Source organism: Leptonychotes weddellii, chromosome 12 (genome assembly GCF_054177405.1).
Source record: "Leptonychotes weddellii isolate Sample4059 chromosome 12, ASM5417740v2, whole genome shotgun sequence".
Classification (NCBI taxonomy): domain Eukaryota; kingdom Metazoa; phylum Chordata; class Mammalia; order Carnivora; family Phocidae; genus Leptonychotes; species Leptonychotes weddellii.
The window spans coordinates 22,607,853-22,627,493 of NC_138380.1; the positions used below are offsets into that span (position 1 = coordinate 22,607,853).

General features: G+C 38.9%; 1 protein-coding gene across 1 annotated transcript in view; it reads left to right on the forward strand.

The window, feature by feature from the left end:
• GRM8 (glutamate metabotropic receptor 8) overlaps nt 1–19,641 on the forward strand; it is a 651,221-nt gene that overhangs the window by 574,387 nt on the left and 57,193 nt on the right. Inside the window, exon 8 of the mRNA XM_031023364.2 lies at nt 9,219–10,154. Coding sequence (XP_030879224.2) covers nt 9,219–10,154 — 936 coding nt within the window. The remainder of the gene's footprint in view (nt 1–9,218; nt 10,155–19,641) is intronic.

A 19,641-nucleotide genomic window follows, 5' to 3' on the forward strand; every position in this document is an offset into this window, starting at 1 on the left:
AACCACTCTTCAAAGAATTCATATTAAAACTTTTATCACAAATTCAAAATTAAGAAAAAAATTGTTCAACATTATTGCTACAAATACCACACATATGCAGTGTGTTGGGGTGAAACTCTATTATCGTAGCATTAGTACCTCTTGTTCATCCAAAGTATTGTGGGTCTGACTTCCTATACTCTTCCCTGAAACCACCCATCCCACAACACACACACTTAAAGATGCTACCCTCTCCAAGCTCAGAGCCAAGGGCAGAAGGCATTCACCTGGGTGGTTTTCTCTGCATAGAGCAGTTGAAAGATGGTCATCTCATGCGGCAGTTACCAGGAACTGACATTAAGAGCTGAGGTTGTGGGAATATAAAAGCAAGGATAGTAGATCTGGATGAAATCCAGAGATGGTGGAGTTTTGCTTGTTGCTTCTGACATAATTTTTGGACAGCAGCTATCTTTAATTATAGGTAGAGAGTAGGGGCCTTCTTCCCAGTGCTGCCTCTTGGTCCTAAATTGAAATGTATGTGGAGTTTCCACCTGTCTTTTTACATGTTCTGTTCACAAAACACTTTCACAGATATTACCTTGTTAGATCTTTCCAATATCCCTGTGAGTTATCTGTCAGAGTGCACAATTTCCCAGATTAGCTTCTCTAGGGATATAGATGAAAGAATCTAGACACCACACAGATTGAGGAAAGAATAAATTTACTACTCACATTTGCCTACTGCCTAAAGCCATGCCTACTCAAAACACTAAATAGTGAGTAATGATAATCATAGATGTGTTTATCATACATTCTATTTATTAATCAGTTTATGTATTTATCAAACATTGACTTTTTATTGAATCCTAGGTCTTAAAACAGGTAATGGGAGGTAAAAAATAATCTGTCCCTGAGATTACTGTGCTCTCAGTCTCATTGGGAAATGGACACATCAACAGATAATCACAATATAATGCCAAAGAATTATGATAAAATACATAATGAAATACAATGAAATACAGGGGAGAAACACACCTACCTGCCGAGTATAGGGTAGATCAGAGAAGACTTCACAGAACAGCTGAATTCTCTCTCATGAGGGTAACCAGGGACTCTCACTTTTCAAATCCTATCCTCATGAAATTTGTATCTTTGGACATCACTGACCATTTCCTCATTCCTTAAATTATCTATTTAGTTTCATGGACCTTGAACTATATTCTTCCCTAGTTTCCATCTGGCCATGTTTTTTTCATCCTCCTTTACTGATCTTGCTGAGTCTGCTCCTTAAAATTTGCTCTTTCCAGGGCCCCATTCGTGCCATCTTCCCTTCATACTATCCCTGTTTCTGTGGATGAGAACTCGCTAATAAATATTCATGGTCTCACCTGCCTTGAATATGACTATGTCTTTGAAATCTTCACCTCCTGTAAACCTGACTCATGAATACAACTCAAGTGTTCATCTGAGTTGTAAGCTTCTTGTCTTGGAAGCCTCATTGGGACTTTGAGCTCATAGACAACCAAGTCATGATCTACCTTTTAAAACCAGTCATTCCCTTGGGTGCCTTTATTCAATGAAAGATGCTATCACCTGTTCACTTGTTCTTTTGTTTCTTCTTCCTTCATTCAACAAATATTTATTAATACCTACTGGGGGTTAGTCACCACAATTGGCTCTGGGATACAACAGTAGAAAAACAGACCCGGCTCTTACTCTTCCAAGGAAAAGAAATTTTGGTGCTTAGCAAAGTATGGTTTACTAATTACATCTATCAGAATCACAGGAAGAAGGGCTTTAAAAAAATCTCAACCTGAGGTTCTTTCTCAGACTTATTGAATTGTAATCTTTAAGAACTGGGTTCCAGGGATCTATATTTTAAGTAAACCCCTTAAGTAATTCTGAGGAACATAACCTAAACTTTATAAAACTACTTATTTAAAAAAAAAAAGAAAATCAAACAAATAAATACATAATTACGTACTGTCAAGTGCCACTGAAAGAGGCTACAAGGTGCTGTGTTAGAGTCTTACAGGGGACTGGGGAGGGTTGATACGCAATGGTCAGCCATTCCTGGGAGTCAGAGAGTGCAAGGGCAAGGCCGTGTAGCAGGTGGTGATTAGACATGAGGGGTGGAAGTCAGTGAATGCTAAGAATGACTCTCAAATCAGAAGTCTGGATGTCATTGTTTGGTTCCTCTCTCTTTATTTTCTTTACTATATCTCAAATCTATCCCATCTTCTTTATCATCACTGCTCCTAATGGAATTCACAGGCTCTTGTCTTGCCTGGAATTACCACAGTTTCTCCCTAATTCTTATCCTTGCTTCTGTATCACCCTCTTCCCTCATCTGTCACCACAGTGATCTCCTAAATAAATAAATAAGTAAATAAATTATATATATAAATCATGCCACATATCTGCTTAAAACCCTTTAATCACTCTCTGTGGCCTGCAGAATAAAAGTCTGAAAACCTGGTGCTGCTTACACTGTCCTTCATGGCCACTGCATGCTCAGATTCCTGTTGCCCTCACCTTTCATCTGGAATTCTCCAGCAGTCTCCAGACTGGCCTGTCTGGAGTCCTGGGCTCTGTGAGTCTTCTCTCCACTCTGCAGCCCATGGATTCTTCTAAACAACAAAACTCACCACCCCTGTCCTTGTCATAAACCTTCAGAGGATCCCCTTGACCACTTATAAGATGGCATCCAAACTCCTCAGTGGCCCATAATGTCCTTCATGATCTCATATGTCATCTATTCTGTAGCCTTACTTCCTTACCTCTTGCCACGTCATCCCGTGCTTTGATTTACATGCCTGGTATTCTTTATACGTTTAGTTTCTCCAGTTTGCCATGGCTTCTTGCCCCTGGTTTTTAATGTCCCCTCCTCTTTCCCTCCTTCCCTCCCTCCCTCCTTCCTTCCCTCCCTCACTCTTTCCCTCCCTCCCTCCCTCCTTCCCTTCCTTCCTTCCTTCCTTTTTTGCTTGGTGCCCTCTTGCAATCCTCTCTCCTGGGTTATCTCCCACATCCGTTAGGCTGCTGTTCACAGATCCGTGAAGCCTGGGCTGATGGCCCTGCTGGATATTCCTCTAGCAGCACCATTTCCTCACTCCTCTCTAGGGAGTCTCATACTGAGCTGTGGCAGGCTCTTCGCATATCTCTGTCCCCACCTACATGTCTCTGGGGTTCAGGAACCGTGTCTTGGTCACCGATGAATCCCCACATTGAACTTTGTGTCTTGAACAGAATGGGTATGCAACATGTTTTTTATACACTGAATAATACCGAGTGTTAATACTTCCTGAATGTATCAAGTTAAATAGTTTGCATATTTTTAAAAGAAGAGCGCTATTGAGATAATCCACATTTGCCCATAAAGGTTGCCCTTTTAAATTGTGTAACTCAGGATTTTTCAGTATATTAACAGAGTTGTGTATCCATCTCCACCATCTAATTTTAGGCCATTGCCTAAGAAATCCTGTACCCTTGAGCATTCACTATGTTCCCTTCTCCCTGTAGCCCCTGGCAGTCACCAATCTATTGTCTGTTTATGGGTTTGCCTATTCTGGACATTTCATATAAAATAAAATCACACAATATGTGATCTTTGTGACTAACTTTTCTCAGTTCACTCATATGTGAATGATTCACAAAATGCACAAATTTTGACATTTTATTTCTTTTTTTATTATATTTTTCTAAACTAGGCTCCATGCCCAGTGTGGAGCCCAGTGTGGGGCTATAACTCACAACCCTGAGATCAAGACCTGAGCTGAGATCAAGAGTTGGGTACTTAACCAACTAAGCCACTCAGGGGCCCCCAAATTTTGATATTTTAAATGCTTAATGCTAATTAGTGTACTTGTTAAATCTATTGATTATGTCGACATTAATGAGTAAAGCTTTTTAAAAACACCCAATTTCACTGGAAATGTTTGCGTATATAATATGCCATTATATAAGTCAGATGAAGGGTTGGGTTTTTGAATACTGGGGTGGCAAACTAGTTACCAAAATGATTATCAATGCTGTGATTTATAGAGCAAAATGAAAAAAGGGAATTATGATTAACTATCAGTTATCTGTTAATATTTAAAATGTTTCCACATTTAGGGTAATCCCATCAGTGAAGATACCACTTAATATGTGGGGAAAATATTATAATTGAGGTATTACATTGAGTAAGAATTTTGTACCAAACACTGGAAATTATTGATTATAATGGGGCCTTGAATCGGGAAACGTTCTTGTAATCTTTTTTCAAGAGCTACTAAAACTATACGGAAGAAAATTGTTCATATAAAATAATGTCTACTTAAAGAATTTATGAAGAATTACTCTAGGTTGATTGGTCTGGAAAGATTAAAAATTAAAAAATAGAAGCGCACGCACTCAGAAAGTTTTGGTTTTGTGGCTGTTGGTGTATTTGTCTGCAGTAATAATAGGATTTGACAGGAGAAACCAGTTGATGGCTCACATTCTATGAGATGTACTGGATTGGAGCCTACAGAATGAATCACTGTTGGTGAACATTATCCAGACAGGAACGGGCTATGGTTTTGTCTCTGGAAGGTCTGTTTATATAACTATCATCCATTTGTTAGACTATATAGTTTAGAAAGAAATCCTAATATCAGAATAATGTCAAAGACAAGGAAGACAAATTTTAAAAATGCATGGATACTCATGTGAAAGAAAGATTGCACAGTTAATATAGCTCCTTGTTTATGCCTTATAGCACACTTGTGAAAATTAGGTTGTTTAATTTATTCTCAATAGTACTGTTTTCAGTCACTATTTAACAACATAAGCAAGATTATTTGACTCAAATATTAATGTATTCACAAGATCCTCATTTAAGTATTTGCTATTTATTCTTCCCTCAGGTAGATACTGGTTGGCTCCCAGACTTCAACTATGGCATCAAAACACAGTACAGTTATGTATAAATAGATTCCTTGATGAAAATGGAGTCATGTGTATTTACCATGTTTACAAAAATATACTTATTGTTTTCTCCATTATATTAAAAAAAGTCACAGATGGCTTGACTATATTGTTTTTTTCTTAAAGAAAATGCCTGACTATTTAAAGTATTGTGATATTTCCCATTATCTTGTAACTCCCTTTTTTGTTTATGAAAAATATTTTTCCATTAGTTTAGTACATAGAAAACTGACCAAGGAAAATTTAATATTTAACTTATAATGATAAGTATTTATCGTATGTAATGAGGCTTATCTGGCCTAGGTCTATTTCTTTGTTAACAAGTCTTATTTCCTTCTGGAAAATGAAATGTATTGAGAATTAAAGAATTACACATGTGGTTAGAAAGCTGACCTTTAAAGCCTCTTCCAGTCTTGAAGTTTAATATTTCTGAGCTATTTGGCTGCCTTTTCTTTCTTTCTTTTTTTTTTACAGTAACATCATAAATCTATAGAAACCCCAAACAAAATGCAATCTTGGTTTTACATTAATTAGCTTTGAAATATAACCTTCACAAAAGTATTTTATTATCTTTTAAGAGTCCATTAGGGCATAAAATCAATACTTTAGCCACTCAGTGGAGCATTTCATTTTTCTCCGTATTTTCGAGAGAAGCCACTATATGCTTCCAATTTAACTTTTTTTTTCTTTCTTAATGGAATTCTATACATACATAAAATAACTTTCTTAAATCATTAAAACCTAATAGAAAATTAGCAGGGTTGTGATAGATTGCTATACCTTTGTGGTGAAAAGACAGGGTAAGAGCTAATAGTTTTGAGTGCCCTTCGGACACATGAAACACCACCTGTTTTCTCAAGGGAGGACATTTGAAATTAAACAGGTATGAATTTTCTACTCCACCTTGGGGAGATTTGATAGCCCTCTGCAAGTATTAAGCTTGGGGACTGTGCTTCTCTATCCTCAATCATTCACCTCACCTTCAAGAGAGGAAAACATCCTAAAGAAATAGATCTATTCGTGCGAACGGTCTCAGTTGCCTAGTTCCCCATAGGAAGGCCACTTGCAGGCAATGAAAGCACATTGTCTACACGAGCCACCCCGGGGCAAGTTTTTGGTAAATGACAGCTGTCACTGCCTTCTGAGTAGATTCTCAATAGAACGCTACACTGGCGGTGGTCACAGAATGGGTGGAGAAGCTTATTTTGAGTTGTATTACAATTTTCCATTGCTGGGTAATAACTGCAACATATATCATCTTACACAGTTTCCGTAGGTTGGAAATTCAGAAGCAGCTTATTAGCTGCGGGGCTCTGGCTCAGGGTTTCTCATGAGGTTGCCGTCAAGGTGTCACTGGGGACTGCAGTCTCCTGAAGATTGGAATGCAGCCAGACAATCCACTCTCTAGGGTGTTCCCGTGCATGCATGACAAGTTGGTGCTAGTTTTTGGCAGGTGGCCTGGGTTCCTTTCCATTGGGCTACTTGAGCATTCTCATGAAACTGTGGTTCTTCTCCTGGAGTGACTGATCCAAGAGACAGCAAGGCAGAAGCCAAAATATTTTTTATGACCTAGTCTCAGAAATCACATGTAATCATTTCTAGTATATACTATTGTTTACAAAAATCAACCCTATTCACAGTTGGAGAGGACTACATGGGTTCACAAATTCCCAGAGGTGAGATTATTGGGAGCCATTTTGGAGCCAGACGACCTTGGAATATGGTAATTCTTCTTCTGGGTTGTTAATAGAGCTGGTCTTGGAGAAAACAAGTTGTGTATTGTTTTGTTCTGTTTTCTAACCATTCTTTGGGCTCCCATTTCTGTGCTTCTTTGAGCAACCTTCTATTACCAGTTCCCAGTACTTTCAAGTTGATCCCTTCTTCCTCAGCGCTCTGCTGTGGTATCCTTCCTGTTGTTAAAAAACAAAATTCAGATGAGTAAATTTGAAGATCTAATTGGCTTTATTAAATAATTCATGAATTGGGTAGCATCTCATCTAGCAAGTAGAGGTGTGCTCCAAGGAGTTGTGCAAAATGGAAGGTTTTTATAAGAAGGAGGGTGGGGCAAGAAAGTAATAAGCAAAAGAAATATGCAAAGTCACCTTCCTTTATAGGGGGAGAGCAGGAGGTCTTATCATGTAGACTACCTCATCTTCCTTTGGAGAATGGAGAAGGCCCAAATGTCAGACTCCATTGGCATCCATCAGAAAATTCCTGACTGATCTGGTTAAGACTACATCGCTGGGGAAGGTTGAAACTACAATTAGATTCAGGTAGTAAGCCACAGTTTACTGACTTGGGGCTTTAACCTAAGCGATGCCATTTTGGGCCTTTGGTTTTCTTTTTAACACTATCCTTCTTTTCTCTTAAATTCAGCAAAGATTTGAGGGCAAATTGTGTCAGTCACTGTTCACATCAGTGTACAAAATCACCTTTTTTTTTTTTTAAAGATTTTATTTATTTATTTGAGAGAGAGAGATAGCAAGAGAGAATAGGAGTAAAGGGGTGGAGCAAGGAGAGGGAGAAGCAGGCTCCCCACTGAGCAGGGAGCCCAATGTGGGGCTCCATCCCAGGACCCTGGGATCATGACCTGAGCCAAAGGCAGGTGCTTAACGACTGAGCCATACAGGCGCCCCAGTAAATGCAATATTGTGATTTATAATGAGAAATACATGGTCTTTGACCTTATTCATGGCACAAAGCACCTAAAACCTTTGGAATTTTCTGTGATAAGAACACTAAAGGTGTCTTTTATTATGTTAATGAAGTGACTTTTGGAAACCCTCTAGATAACCTAAGTATGGGGGCTGGTTGCCCAAGGTACTAACCATGTGATTAGAGGATTGGAACTTTTAGTCCCACCCCAGACTTCTGGGAAGGGAGAGGGGCTAAAGGTTGTATTAATGCCAATGGCCACTGATTTAATTAATCATGCCTATGTGATGAAGCCTCCATAAAATCCCAAAAGGTGGGGGTTCAGAGAGCTTAAGAGTTGGTGAACAGGTGGAGATTTGTGGGGGGAGTGGCATAATCAGAAAGCAAGGAAGCTCTGTGCTCTTCCCACATACCTCATCCTCTACATCTTTTCCTTTTTATCATAAACTGGTAATCTAGTAACTAAAGGGTTTCTCTGAGTTCTGTGAGCTCCTCTAGCAAACTACTTGAACCCAAGGCAAGTGTTGTTGGAAACTTCAATCTATAGGTCGGTCAGAAGCACATGTGAGACATGGGCTTACAACTGACATCTGAAGTGGGAGGGGAGAGTCTTGCAGCCTGAGTTTTAACTTGTGGGATCTGATGCTATTAACAGTGTCAGAACTGAGGTAACTTACAGGACACCCAGCTGCTGTCCGGGATTGATTGGTGGTATGGGAAACCTCCTCTTCCCTACCCATATATGTTGGAACTGGGTCCAGAACCTTTACTAAACAATCAAGGTAAGAGGTCAATGATTGGCAGAATCCCCTTAAAATAATATTTTTATTTTCGTAGAGCTAGCTACTCTGTGATTTAATCCAAAAGAGTAAGGTGGAACTTTAAGGCTCTGAAGTAGATACTAAGCACACTAGGGGGGACTCTCTCATTTGTACCAGTTTCACTGCTTTAAGCCACTTGTAAGACTGCTTCTGTTCAATGGAAAACATTACCACCAAGGTATCTCATTCAGCATGGTCTTTTGCACAGTGTGGAAATGCAAGACTGGGGGGGAAAAGTATTTTCCGTGCTCAAACAGAGGCAAAAACATTAATACAGTTATCACCACGGGTACATGATGATTATCAGTGATTAAAGTAGTTAGTTTTGCCATTTCCTTTGAAAATTGACACAGTGTGATTTGAATTTCCACAGATAGGGTGAAGAGCTTTGCATCACTGTTTTATGTATATGTTTATATCCTAAGCCAGTGTTTCAGGGATTCTGGCATTTATATCTGTGATTAACTCTAAAACATATTTCCATGGGGCATTTATTTATTTATTTATTTATTTATTTTGGAGTTTCAAAACTGTTCGGGCCAATAAATCTTTCTACCAATGACAGATTGGTCAACATTGAGGAGGTAAATGGAAACTAATGATGCTCATCAAGTTGATGATATGAATGATTTATTGGACCCGATCATTTAACACTTTCATCAAGAAGTCAATACTGGGGAGAGAAAACCGGGCTCTTATTACGGCAAACTGTATTTGCACTGTCAGCATTCAGTGATTTATTACAAACCTGTGGCTAGGATTAGGAGATTATAAATGGGGGGAAATGGAAGGCTCATTAATTTTTTATCCCCACAGGTGCAAGACATGCAGTGGGCTGATCCAGAACACACTCACCCGGCATCTGTCTGCAGCCTGCCCTGCAGGCCTGGGGAGAGGAAGAAAACGGTCAAAGGAGTCCCTTGCTGCTGGCATTGTGAGCGCTGTGAAGGTTACAACTACCAGGTGGACGAGCTCTCCTGCGAACTTTGCCCTCTGGATCAGAGACCAAACATCAACCGCACAGGCTGCCAGCTAATCCCCATCATCAAACTAGAATGGCATTCCCCCTGGGCTGTGGTGCCTGTGTTCGTTGCAATACTGGGCATCATTGCCACCACCTTTGTGATCGTGACCTTTGTCCGCTATAATGACACACCAATTGTAAGGGCTTCCGGACGAGAACTTAGTTATGTGCTCCTAACAGGGATTTTCCTCTGTTATTCGATCACCTTCTTAATGATTGCCGCGCCAGATACAATCGTATGTTCCTTCCGCCGGATCTTTCTAGGACTTGGCATGTGTTTTAGCTATGCGGCCCTTCTTACCAAAACAAACAGGATCCACCGAATATTTGAGCAGGGGAAGAAATCGGTCACAGCACCCAAGTTTATTAGTCCAGCATCCCAGCTGGTGATCACTTTCAGCCTCATCTCGGTCCAGCTCCTAGGAGTGTGCATCTGGTTTGTTGTGGACCCCCCCCACATCATCATTGACTATGGAGAGCAGCGGACTCTAGACCCAGAGAATGCCAGGGGAGTGCTCAAGTGTGACATTTCCGATCTCTCGCTCATTTGTTCGCTAGGGTACAGTATCCTCTTGATGGTCACTTGTACTGTTTATGCCATTAAAACGAGAGGTGTCCCCGAGACTTTCAACGAAGCCAAACCTATTGGATTTACCATGTATACCACCTGCATCATTTGGTTAGCTTTCATTCCCATCTTTTTTGGTACAGCACAGTCAGCAGAAAAGGTAAGTGCAAGAAATGCATACACCAACCCTTCCCTGGATTTAACTCCTTTCTTTAGGATGCTTCCCTGCCTTTCTTTTCGGTTCACTTATATTCTCTCAAGATGATTCAGTCTGTATTATTCTTATTTAGAAATGTATATATATATATATTTATATGTATTATATATATTTATATATTTTATATATATATAAAATCCCTCAAGGTCACTTAACTTTGAATATATATTTATATTTTTTATATATGTATAAAATCCCTCAAGGTCACTTAACTTTGAATATGTGTTGACTAAGGTTGATTGTCCATGAAGAGTGCTTTAATGGGTCCTCCTTAGCAAGGCTGAAAATTGACAGATCTCACATTACTTTCTGGGTCTCTCTTCCCAGGTCTGTTATCAATGAAGATAACTGTTCTTTTCCTAATGTTAATTAAAAGAGGATGGGAGAAAAGGCAGACATGATTCATGGGGGTGAGCTATCCCAGAGATATCCCATTGCATGACAAATGCCGCCTTTTCTGGTTCTAATGTGACTCTAGGAAAAAGCTATTCCTTCACAATTACAATGGCTTTCATCATGGAAGCAGGGTTTATAGTAAAGCGACAACAACAAAAGAAACTGAGGTGGCTTAGTTCAATCTGAACCATCTTACTATTTCTCCTCAGCCCCCATTCTTATCACTTTTCCATATGGACAAGGTGATGATGAGGGATTAAAGAAGACAGCAATGGGCAGTTATATAAAGCAGTTTATAATTTTTCAGAAGGTGAAGATCAATTAAATCTCTTAAAATAATTTCCTTTGGCCACTAATCTCCAGTTAGCCTTTTCCACATAAATCACTGCAAGTAAAGAACATCCATATGAGAAAGGGGGCATGTACTGCACGGGATACAGGTAGTTTTCTATCCGGAAAAGCAGAGAACTCACATTAACCACGAATTCCAAGGTTTGGGTAGGTTAATGGAGACAAGCCAGCTTGTAAAACAAAGGCAAGTGCTATCTTTCTGAATGAATAGTCAGTCCTTCAGCCTTACTGTGCCTATGAGCACGCGCTTCTCTCAGAGTGAGGATTTCAAGATCGCGCCGCCCTCCATCACCAGAAGTTGTGAGGAAATCAAGCATCCTGGGGACAATTACATTCCCCAGTCTCTAACATTCCAAGCGAGGTCATGCATGACTCTTAAAATCCCAACTAATTCAGAGGAGAAAATACTCAACAAGGGCACAGAGAGCTCATTAGTATGAGCATTCATCCCTTACTAGATCAATGTGGCTTTCAACCATGTTTGGAGACACAAAAAATTTACTTCAGCAAACTTGCTGCTGAAGAGAGAAAGCTTACCATGGGTTCCAGATCTGTGACCTTTCATGACTTAGATGGCCTGATAGAAGTCCATGAATATTTTATGTGGGACCCAGCACATGGCAAGAAAGTAAAGTAAGGCGGTCTGATGCTCTAAACCTAATAAACATTACATTTTTGACACATGTAGATAGGAATTTATGGGGATCAAACTTGTAAATACGACTCAGGAGAAAGTGCATGAGCTGGAAAATAAGTCTCTCACAGTCTGTTGGGTCTCTTTTGATGTGGTTAGTTGAACTGGTCAGGGCAAAACAATGTTCTTCAGAGTCTGGAAATGTCTGCATTATGTGAATTATTAATAACATTAAGTGGCATTTGTATTTGAACCAAGGACTGACTTTTTTAATATACTGTTTTATCCGAAAAGGGCCATAGGTAGTTTATTTTGCTTTCTTGTGGGCAATAAATATTTACCCAGACAAAATCTCTTGAGCTCTGACATCTAACTGCCTTTTCTTTTTTTTTTCCTCCTGCTTTACATTTTATAAATTATAGTCTACTCTTACTCCCTATATTGTGACTTTCAAGGGCAGTGGGGGAGGGCAAATACAAATAAGATGTTATTTCTATTTAGATAAGTCTTTCAGTGCCTCGATTTTTAGCATATGTAAAATCATGGCATGGTATTTCACAATTGGATAGTATTATCATAGCATTTCAAACAGCATTATACTAATAAGCTTTTTTAAGGTAGTTGAAAAAAAAATGGCCAAAGTTTCTCAGAACTAAAAGCCTGCTAAGCTGCAGCTTTTCCCTTGCAGCGGTGATGGAGATAGGAGGAATTTCAGGATAAAATGGACAGGTGAATATGCTGGGAGGGCGGTGATGAGGCTCGATGCGATGCCGCTGAGCCCTTGGGCACTGCGGTAAATCCTCTGAAAACCTGGAGTTTATGTATATATTTTCGGGAATAGATATATCCACGCCTATAGAGATATGACTGAATGCTAGACAAAATTCTTTTTATCTCTCTTAGTTTTGTGGACTCAAAGTAAGTCAAAGGAGCACATTGTAAGACAAATTATAAAATCTGTTAATTGGATTTATTTTGTTTTCATGATATAATTGAATGTAGAAAAGACTGAAGAAATTGGGAAGAAATGCTAATTGTAGGAATTTTCAGAACATCGTAAAGTCCTCAGATGGTCTAGTTAGTCTTGGAGTTGCTGAATCTGGACCAGCTCTACATCGAGAGCTATTATAAGTAGCTAAGATTTGGCTACTGAGGTACTTTATATAATACAATTATGTGTCATCCTAAGGCTTCCCATCAAATTTGCTACCTGTTATTTTCTGTCAAAGTATCTTTATTATTCAAAACAATACGCAAAATGCATGAGAATATTTATTTTTTCACATTGCTAAAATTGTTGACACAGATATCAGAGGTGAATAAAACTCTGTTCTCTAAAAGAAGGCTTTACAAAAGTTTTATTGACTTGTGAGGACCAAAGAGCCGGTCAGTGCTCCATTCTCATTTATAATGCTCAGCCAATTAGCCCACGTTATCAGCTTGAACTGTTAGTAGCAGTTAGGCAGTGCACACAGCCATTAATTCAGTAGCTCCTTATTGAGCAGTGTGTCCAGTATTGTGCTAATGATTGAGCCCATGTCAGTCTGCCTCCCCGATCCTTCCTTGTAACGCTCAGCCTGGCTCCCAGCCGATGCCGGCCTGATGCCTGCAAGCACCAGCAAGGTGCCAGGCTCAAAGGCAGGAGAAGATCAGGCTCAAGGGCAGGGAAAGATGGTGAGGAGTCAGAGCTGAGATGAGAAAGCAAAAAAAGCTATGCATCCTGTAACTATACATCAGTAACCTAGAATTTATAACACAGGAGACAGCAGAAGAGCAAAATTTCTTTCACTATGTATTTAATTATGCTTCTTAGAGTAATCTACGGAAGAAAACTCATCTAACCATACAGGTTTCTCTGAAATTATAACATAAGTAGGAATAAAAGGTAAAATTAGTTGAATAATTTAGACAGATGTTTTGGAAAACCCCTGAGTAAAGTCAAATTATAAAGGTACATTTTAGCACTCACGAAGAGAGCTCTGTAAAGTAAGTCTTTATTCAAGATAAAATACCATTTAATTTCCCCACATTTTTTTCAGATTTTGAAATGAAGTTGAATCATGTTTTTCCAATAGATTTTAATGACATCATTTATAAGCTTTGTGCCCGCTACATTCTACTAACTCATCGTATAAGTGCACTTTTCCTTCTCCTTTAGAAAAGTGGTGTGAAGGAAGGGTGGACACACTGAGGCGTGGACATGGACTCACACAAACTCTCCTAATTGTGCTGAAAAATCTAAAAAACTTATAATTAATGTAATTGTCAGGAAAAGAATCCTTGGGGATGGTGAGGGGCTGTTAGGATGGCAGAAGTCTCTTGAATACATATTTTACCACCTCTAATTGCACTCATAAAGCTGAGATAATCAGACAAGGGTTATGACATTGTCAAGCTCCAAGGAGCATAGTGCTTTAACCAGGGCATTGGGCGGAAACAAAACAAAATACCCTCAAAGCAGGGGGAAAAAAAAACTACAACAAACCACCAAAACTCAAAAATGTCAAAAACCCCCTATGTCTCAAAGCAGCCTTTCTTCCTTTGGTGTGGCATCATCCAGGAGCTCAAGTCAGAAACCGGGGAGTTGTCCTAGACTGCTCCCTCTGCGTGTACCCACTTCTTCATTTCTTCCTCTCACCTGCCAATGTCAGCCTTGAAACATTCCTGGAGGGTAAGCTGTAGCCATCAGATGTGTATCTGAGTGACTGTGTCTCTTAACACAGAGCCTTTCATGTGGTACCTTCTCAGTGAATGCCGACCCAATGTGTGAAAGGACTGCCTTGCACGAGAATGATGTCATATAATATTATAATGCTTCTCTATGATTTAAGTTAGACTGTGATGTCATAAAAATCTTATATTTTCATCTTATTGTGACCCCCATTACAACAGCTTTTTTTTTTTCCCTGAAAAACAAGTTTTCTCATTTCGGTGATGGGCCGTATGCATTTCTTTAAAAAAAATTTTTTTTGTCTTTATCACTTCTTCTGAAATTGGGCTGCTAAGTATGTAGGGAGAAAGGCAAAAAGGAATTATGATGGTTGTCTTAGTTCTATCTAGCATACACAGAACAAAGAATTGATGGCATTAATCAGATACTTTTGCCTTGTCATCCTTCCCCTGTTTTTTTACTGTATCTGTCTGTTGAAGGGCAGAAGAGTGTGGGGCTGCAGAGATGGATGAGGGGAGTAAGGAAGAGCAGAGGCTCTGGAGAAGGCAGATTTGGGTTCCAATCCTGACTCTGCTAAACTGGTGGGGAAATGTAGGCAAGGCCAAACATCTGAAGATAATAATAAATTCTCCCAGAGAATGCAAATTCACACAGAAAACAATATAAAGCCGTCACTTGCCATCTGTGCCCAGCCCTATTCTCAAACTAGAACAGACTTGAGTTCATATCCTCTAGGAAAAGGCAGGAAGATGGGTGACTTTAAAAAAAACAAAAAACAAACCCAAACACTTCTGTTGTCTCATTATGGTGTGTTTTTTGGTACTAATAGATACCTCATGGTAGTTTTGCTGAGAATTTCATGAGATAAGTCAGGACAGGTGTTCAGCATGTAATAAGTGATCATTAAAATGTTGGCCGTTCCCGCTATTCGGCTGTAATTTTTGAGGGCCGGGACCTTATCGGGTTTGCTCAGTCATATCCTCAGCACTGAGTCGAGGCCTGAGCCAGCACAGAGTCTCAAGAAAAAAACAAAACAAAACTGTGTTTAATGACTGAATACATTCTTATTTACCCAGATAATTGCCTCAATGTCTCCAGTCCTTGAGACCATGTCCATGTAGCACCCCAACTGGATGTGTTTTCTCAAACATAGAGACTTACCCCGGGTAGTCGATCATGCAGATTAAGTACCCTAAAGAGGGCAACCAGAATCAGTAGGACTCAGAGAAAGAGAAGAGAGAATTGTTCCCGAGGCAACGTGTCTCTACCTTCACACATCGAGCCAGAAATACTGGAAGCAAGCGAGGTGTCATCACAAAGCAATTGCTGAAATATGTTAAAATTTGAAAAGTGCGCAACTTGGACAAGAGTTGTGAGAGGTAGTTCTGAAGAGAATAATAAAATTTCTGCTTTAAGGAATAGTCAAGGTGAGAGAAGAACAGCCTGAGCAACCCGTCAGTATACTCTAGACAGCAATGGAAGTGATTTTCGGAATAGATCAGCCCAGAGCCGCACCTGTCTCTACGGGCAGTCCTTCATGTCCTTAGACAGGAGGGGAGTGGAGACAGGAGGCTGTTTTCTTTCCCCGTCAACTTGCAGTTATTAGAAGCGGATTCCTTTGAAGGCTTCGCCGTGTCCCCATGTACGGTGGCACCTATCATCATACCTACCTATTTCAGGTGTCTGGGCAAGATCAGTCATACCAGAGCTGCAGTCAACTCTAGACGGGGAAAGCCAAATAGAAGAGGAAAAAGGAAAAGCAACCCAAAAAGAAAACATTTATATAATCTCATTTATGCACTCAGTTAAAATGATCTGCTTGGGAAGATGCAGAAGGAAACAACGAAATAAGGAGATTCTAGGGCACAGTGTAGGCCAGCCTGTTAAGTGGCTCTCCTAGGGAATGCTGCCCTAGCCAGGCTTATTACTTTTGTTCCGGCTGTGCCCCATATTACGCCGCAGAAAATTGCCAACTTACACATTTAGGGCAATTCTTTTGGGGATGCCTATCTCATTTGACAGCATAAAGAAATACTTTCTCGATGACCCTTGCTTAGATTCCATGATCCTCCTTTTTTCGGGGGGCTCTGAGGAAGCTGTGAGGCCTAGGGCTACTTAATTTAAACATTTGGCTGTTAGTGAGATTGTGGTATTTACTCATTCATCTTTTTTTTTTTAATTGAAATTGAGTTTACAAAGGGTTTGAATTTTCTATGCCCAAATTATAATAATTTAATCAACTATACAATTAGATAGTCAACCTGGGAACTAAGTCCTCAGCTCACTCATCTCATTAAAATGGTTTAGCTTTCTTAATATGTTTAAAATGCTAGACTACTAGATTTGATGAAGATGAAAATGTGACTCTTTTTAGTCATAGTGACCATGACCTTATTTCAAAAATGTTCAGGGGGAATGCCATACAAATAGACTTATTTTTTTTCTATATAGACAGAACCTTAATGACACCCCAGACTGTTGATAGTACAGAATGCAGTGACTAATTTACTTGTGTAACTTCAAATTGCATTTTCCATGATTCAGTAGACGTTTATATCTTATGGAGCACACAGGGTGCCAGGAAGAGCAGATTGCAAGCAAATAGTTCCTTGTGGCTGTAACCATATCACATTTTTATGTTATGAATTTTTTTTAAATCTCTAAATGCAGTATCATATGGGTTAGTACCACCCACCCCAAAGTGTAGAAAAATATTTAACCAAATATTAGTATAAATTCCAGGTTATTGAAAATAAATGCAAACAGACTTACTGGCATCATTAAAAGAAATATATATATATATATATAAAAGAAACTTAGTCTGCCTTATGGTTCAGGATATGGGCTGGCACAAACATATTTATATCCCTTTCCTCTCAGGCAACAATGAAATTTAAAAATATAAAAAAGAAGGAAAGAAAAGGAAAAGAAAAAGGAAGAAAAGGAGGACAGGAAAGAGAATGAGAAGAGGCCATTATATTTTTAGAGCCAACATAAGGTAGAACAATTTGAGAAACTCCAGAAAAATTAAAGTCAAATGGGTATGATTTATAGAGAAATTAAAAGAAGGAAAGCACAGCCCAAGTGACAGAAATGGTTCCTACCATGATAGTTTCAGATAGTTTCTAAGCCTCAAGTCAGTATAAAGACCTGACATGGGAATGGGAGTGACCATCAGGAAAATCATGTAAAGAGCTGCATTTCAAAATAGCTGGGCCAGTCGGGCCCCTCACTTTTCCTTTCTGTTCTAACTTCACAAGGATAGAGTAACAGGTGTTACAGAATTCTGCTCTAAAAATTGGGAGTTGTCTGATGGTAGAATTATCTTATGCTCCTTGTGTGGGTATAAGGTGCTGAGAGAGAAACCAAGCAGAATTGGAAGTAACTTTATTTCAGACAGACATGAACAGGTGGGAAATACGAACTACATCTTCTATACAAGATAGAGACATGATAAATTTCTCAACTCTTAGAAAAAGCTCCTCCAGTGGTGGGTCCCCAGTCCGTTTGTGTGCCTGTATCGTGCGTCTTTGAGAGAAGCCAGTCAGGTTAAACAGTGACTAACCTACACAGGTCTATAGTCTGCCCTCCCACCCAAGGAAAATGGGCCCGACCTGTAATCCTTATCCATCAACCTGGCCCTACATCCTAATCATACAATAGCCAAGGATGTCATGATAAATGAAGAACCAATATCACGATTTAAAAAGACACATACACAAAACAAAACCAGAGGTAATTCAAAAATATTAGAGAATTGTTTTTAAAGATTTTGTTTGTCTATTTGACAGAGAGAGAGAGAGCAAGCATGAGCAGGGGGAGGGGGAGAGGGAGAAGCAGACTCCCCGTGAGCAGGGAGCCCAATGCTGGCCTGGATCCCAGGACCTTAGGATCATGACCTGAGGTGAAGGCAGACGCTTAACCGACTGAGCCACCCAGGCGCTCCAAGAGAATTTTTAAAAAACAGAATTTTAATGAGCATTCCAAGAGAGAATCAAGAGAATATCGAACTTACACACATGCATGAGTTGCTGTGGAAAAGATCAATCAGAAAATAAAATGATCCTGGAAATTAAAATACAAATGTGAAAATAAAAAGATGAACATAAATATGGGATGACTGGGGTTAACACTGGAGTGGAGATGTGAAGGGTAAAATCAGAGAAAGAACCAAGAAGAAAAGGAGAAAAATGAAATGAAAAGTGAAATGACAAGAAAAATGAAAAATCTGAGGAAAAGTTAAAATACTTTGAGCATGGATATAAGATTCTAAAATATATCTAATAAACACTGAGAAGAAACAAAGAAGGGGAAGAAACGGGTGAAAAAAATAAAGTAATAAAATAAAATAAAATAACAGAAGTTTCACAAATTGAAGAAAGACAATTTTAAAAATTGAAAAGCCCATACATCTCAGTAAAATTGCACTAATTGAGAGAAAATTCTAAGAACTTTTAGAGGGGAGAAAAGATACATGTAAGATATGAAAATCAGACCTCATATGCCTCCCTGGATTCTAGAAGGCAATGAACAAAGACTTTCTGAGGGAAAGTATTTTAAAGTTACAATTGTATAGCTAGCCAAACTATCAATCAATGTGAGGCTAAAAATGTATGTGGCTCAGAGAATGCCTGCATATCTCACATATGAATTATTCTAGATGTAATCCAACAAAATAAAAAAAGCACATCTGATATGAGATGAATAACAGTGGCATTTGCTTATAACATAGAAGAAATGAAGAAATTTAAGAGGGAATTATAAAAGGACCTATATTAGACCCTACTTGTCTAATTACCTCTTAACAGGTAGGGTTTTAATAATTATGGTTATTCTTTCTCTGCAAACCCAGTCATGCTACTTGGATGAATCCGAAGGCAATAATATTCAGTAGCCATATACAAAAATCACGTTTTGTATCAGTCTTACGTTGTTAGAAGAAATCTAGAAACAAAATACAGAAATGTTAATTTGTCTATGGAAGTGAGTATAAATATTGTAAACCCGTTAAATTAAAAATAGTAACATAACTTTAAAAACTTGGATGGTGGCTAAGGAGCGGCAATAGAGAGAAGAGCTGTGCAAGCGCATTAAATCACTCACTTTTACTGTGAGTAGTCAACACACACAATCTAAAGTTGATAACCCCAGAAATAAGTGCATTATTTAAATAACAAAACAAAAACTCTTCAAACAGGTTCAGTCTCTAGAAGAGCATCAGGACATGGGAAGATGGGTGATGGAGGGTTTTTATTTTACAGATACTTAGATTTTATTTCATTTAATAAATAAATTTATATGATAAAAATAGAAATGACTGCATATGGAAGGGTTTAAGTGAAAGTCTCGGGAAAAACTTTTCTTTTTTTTTTTTTTTT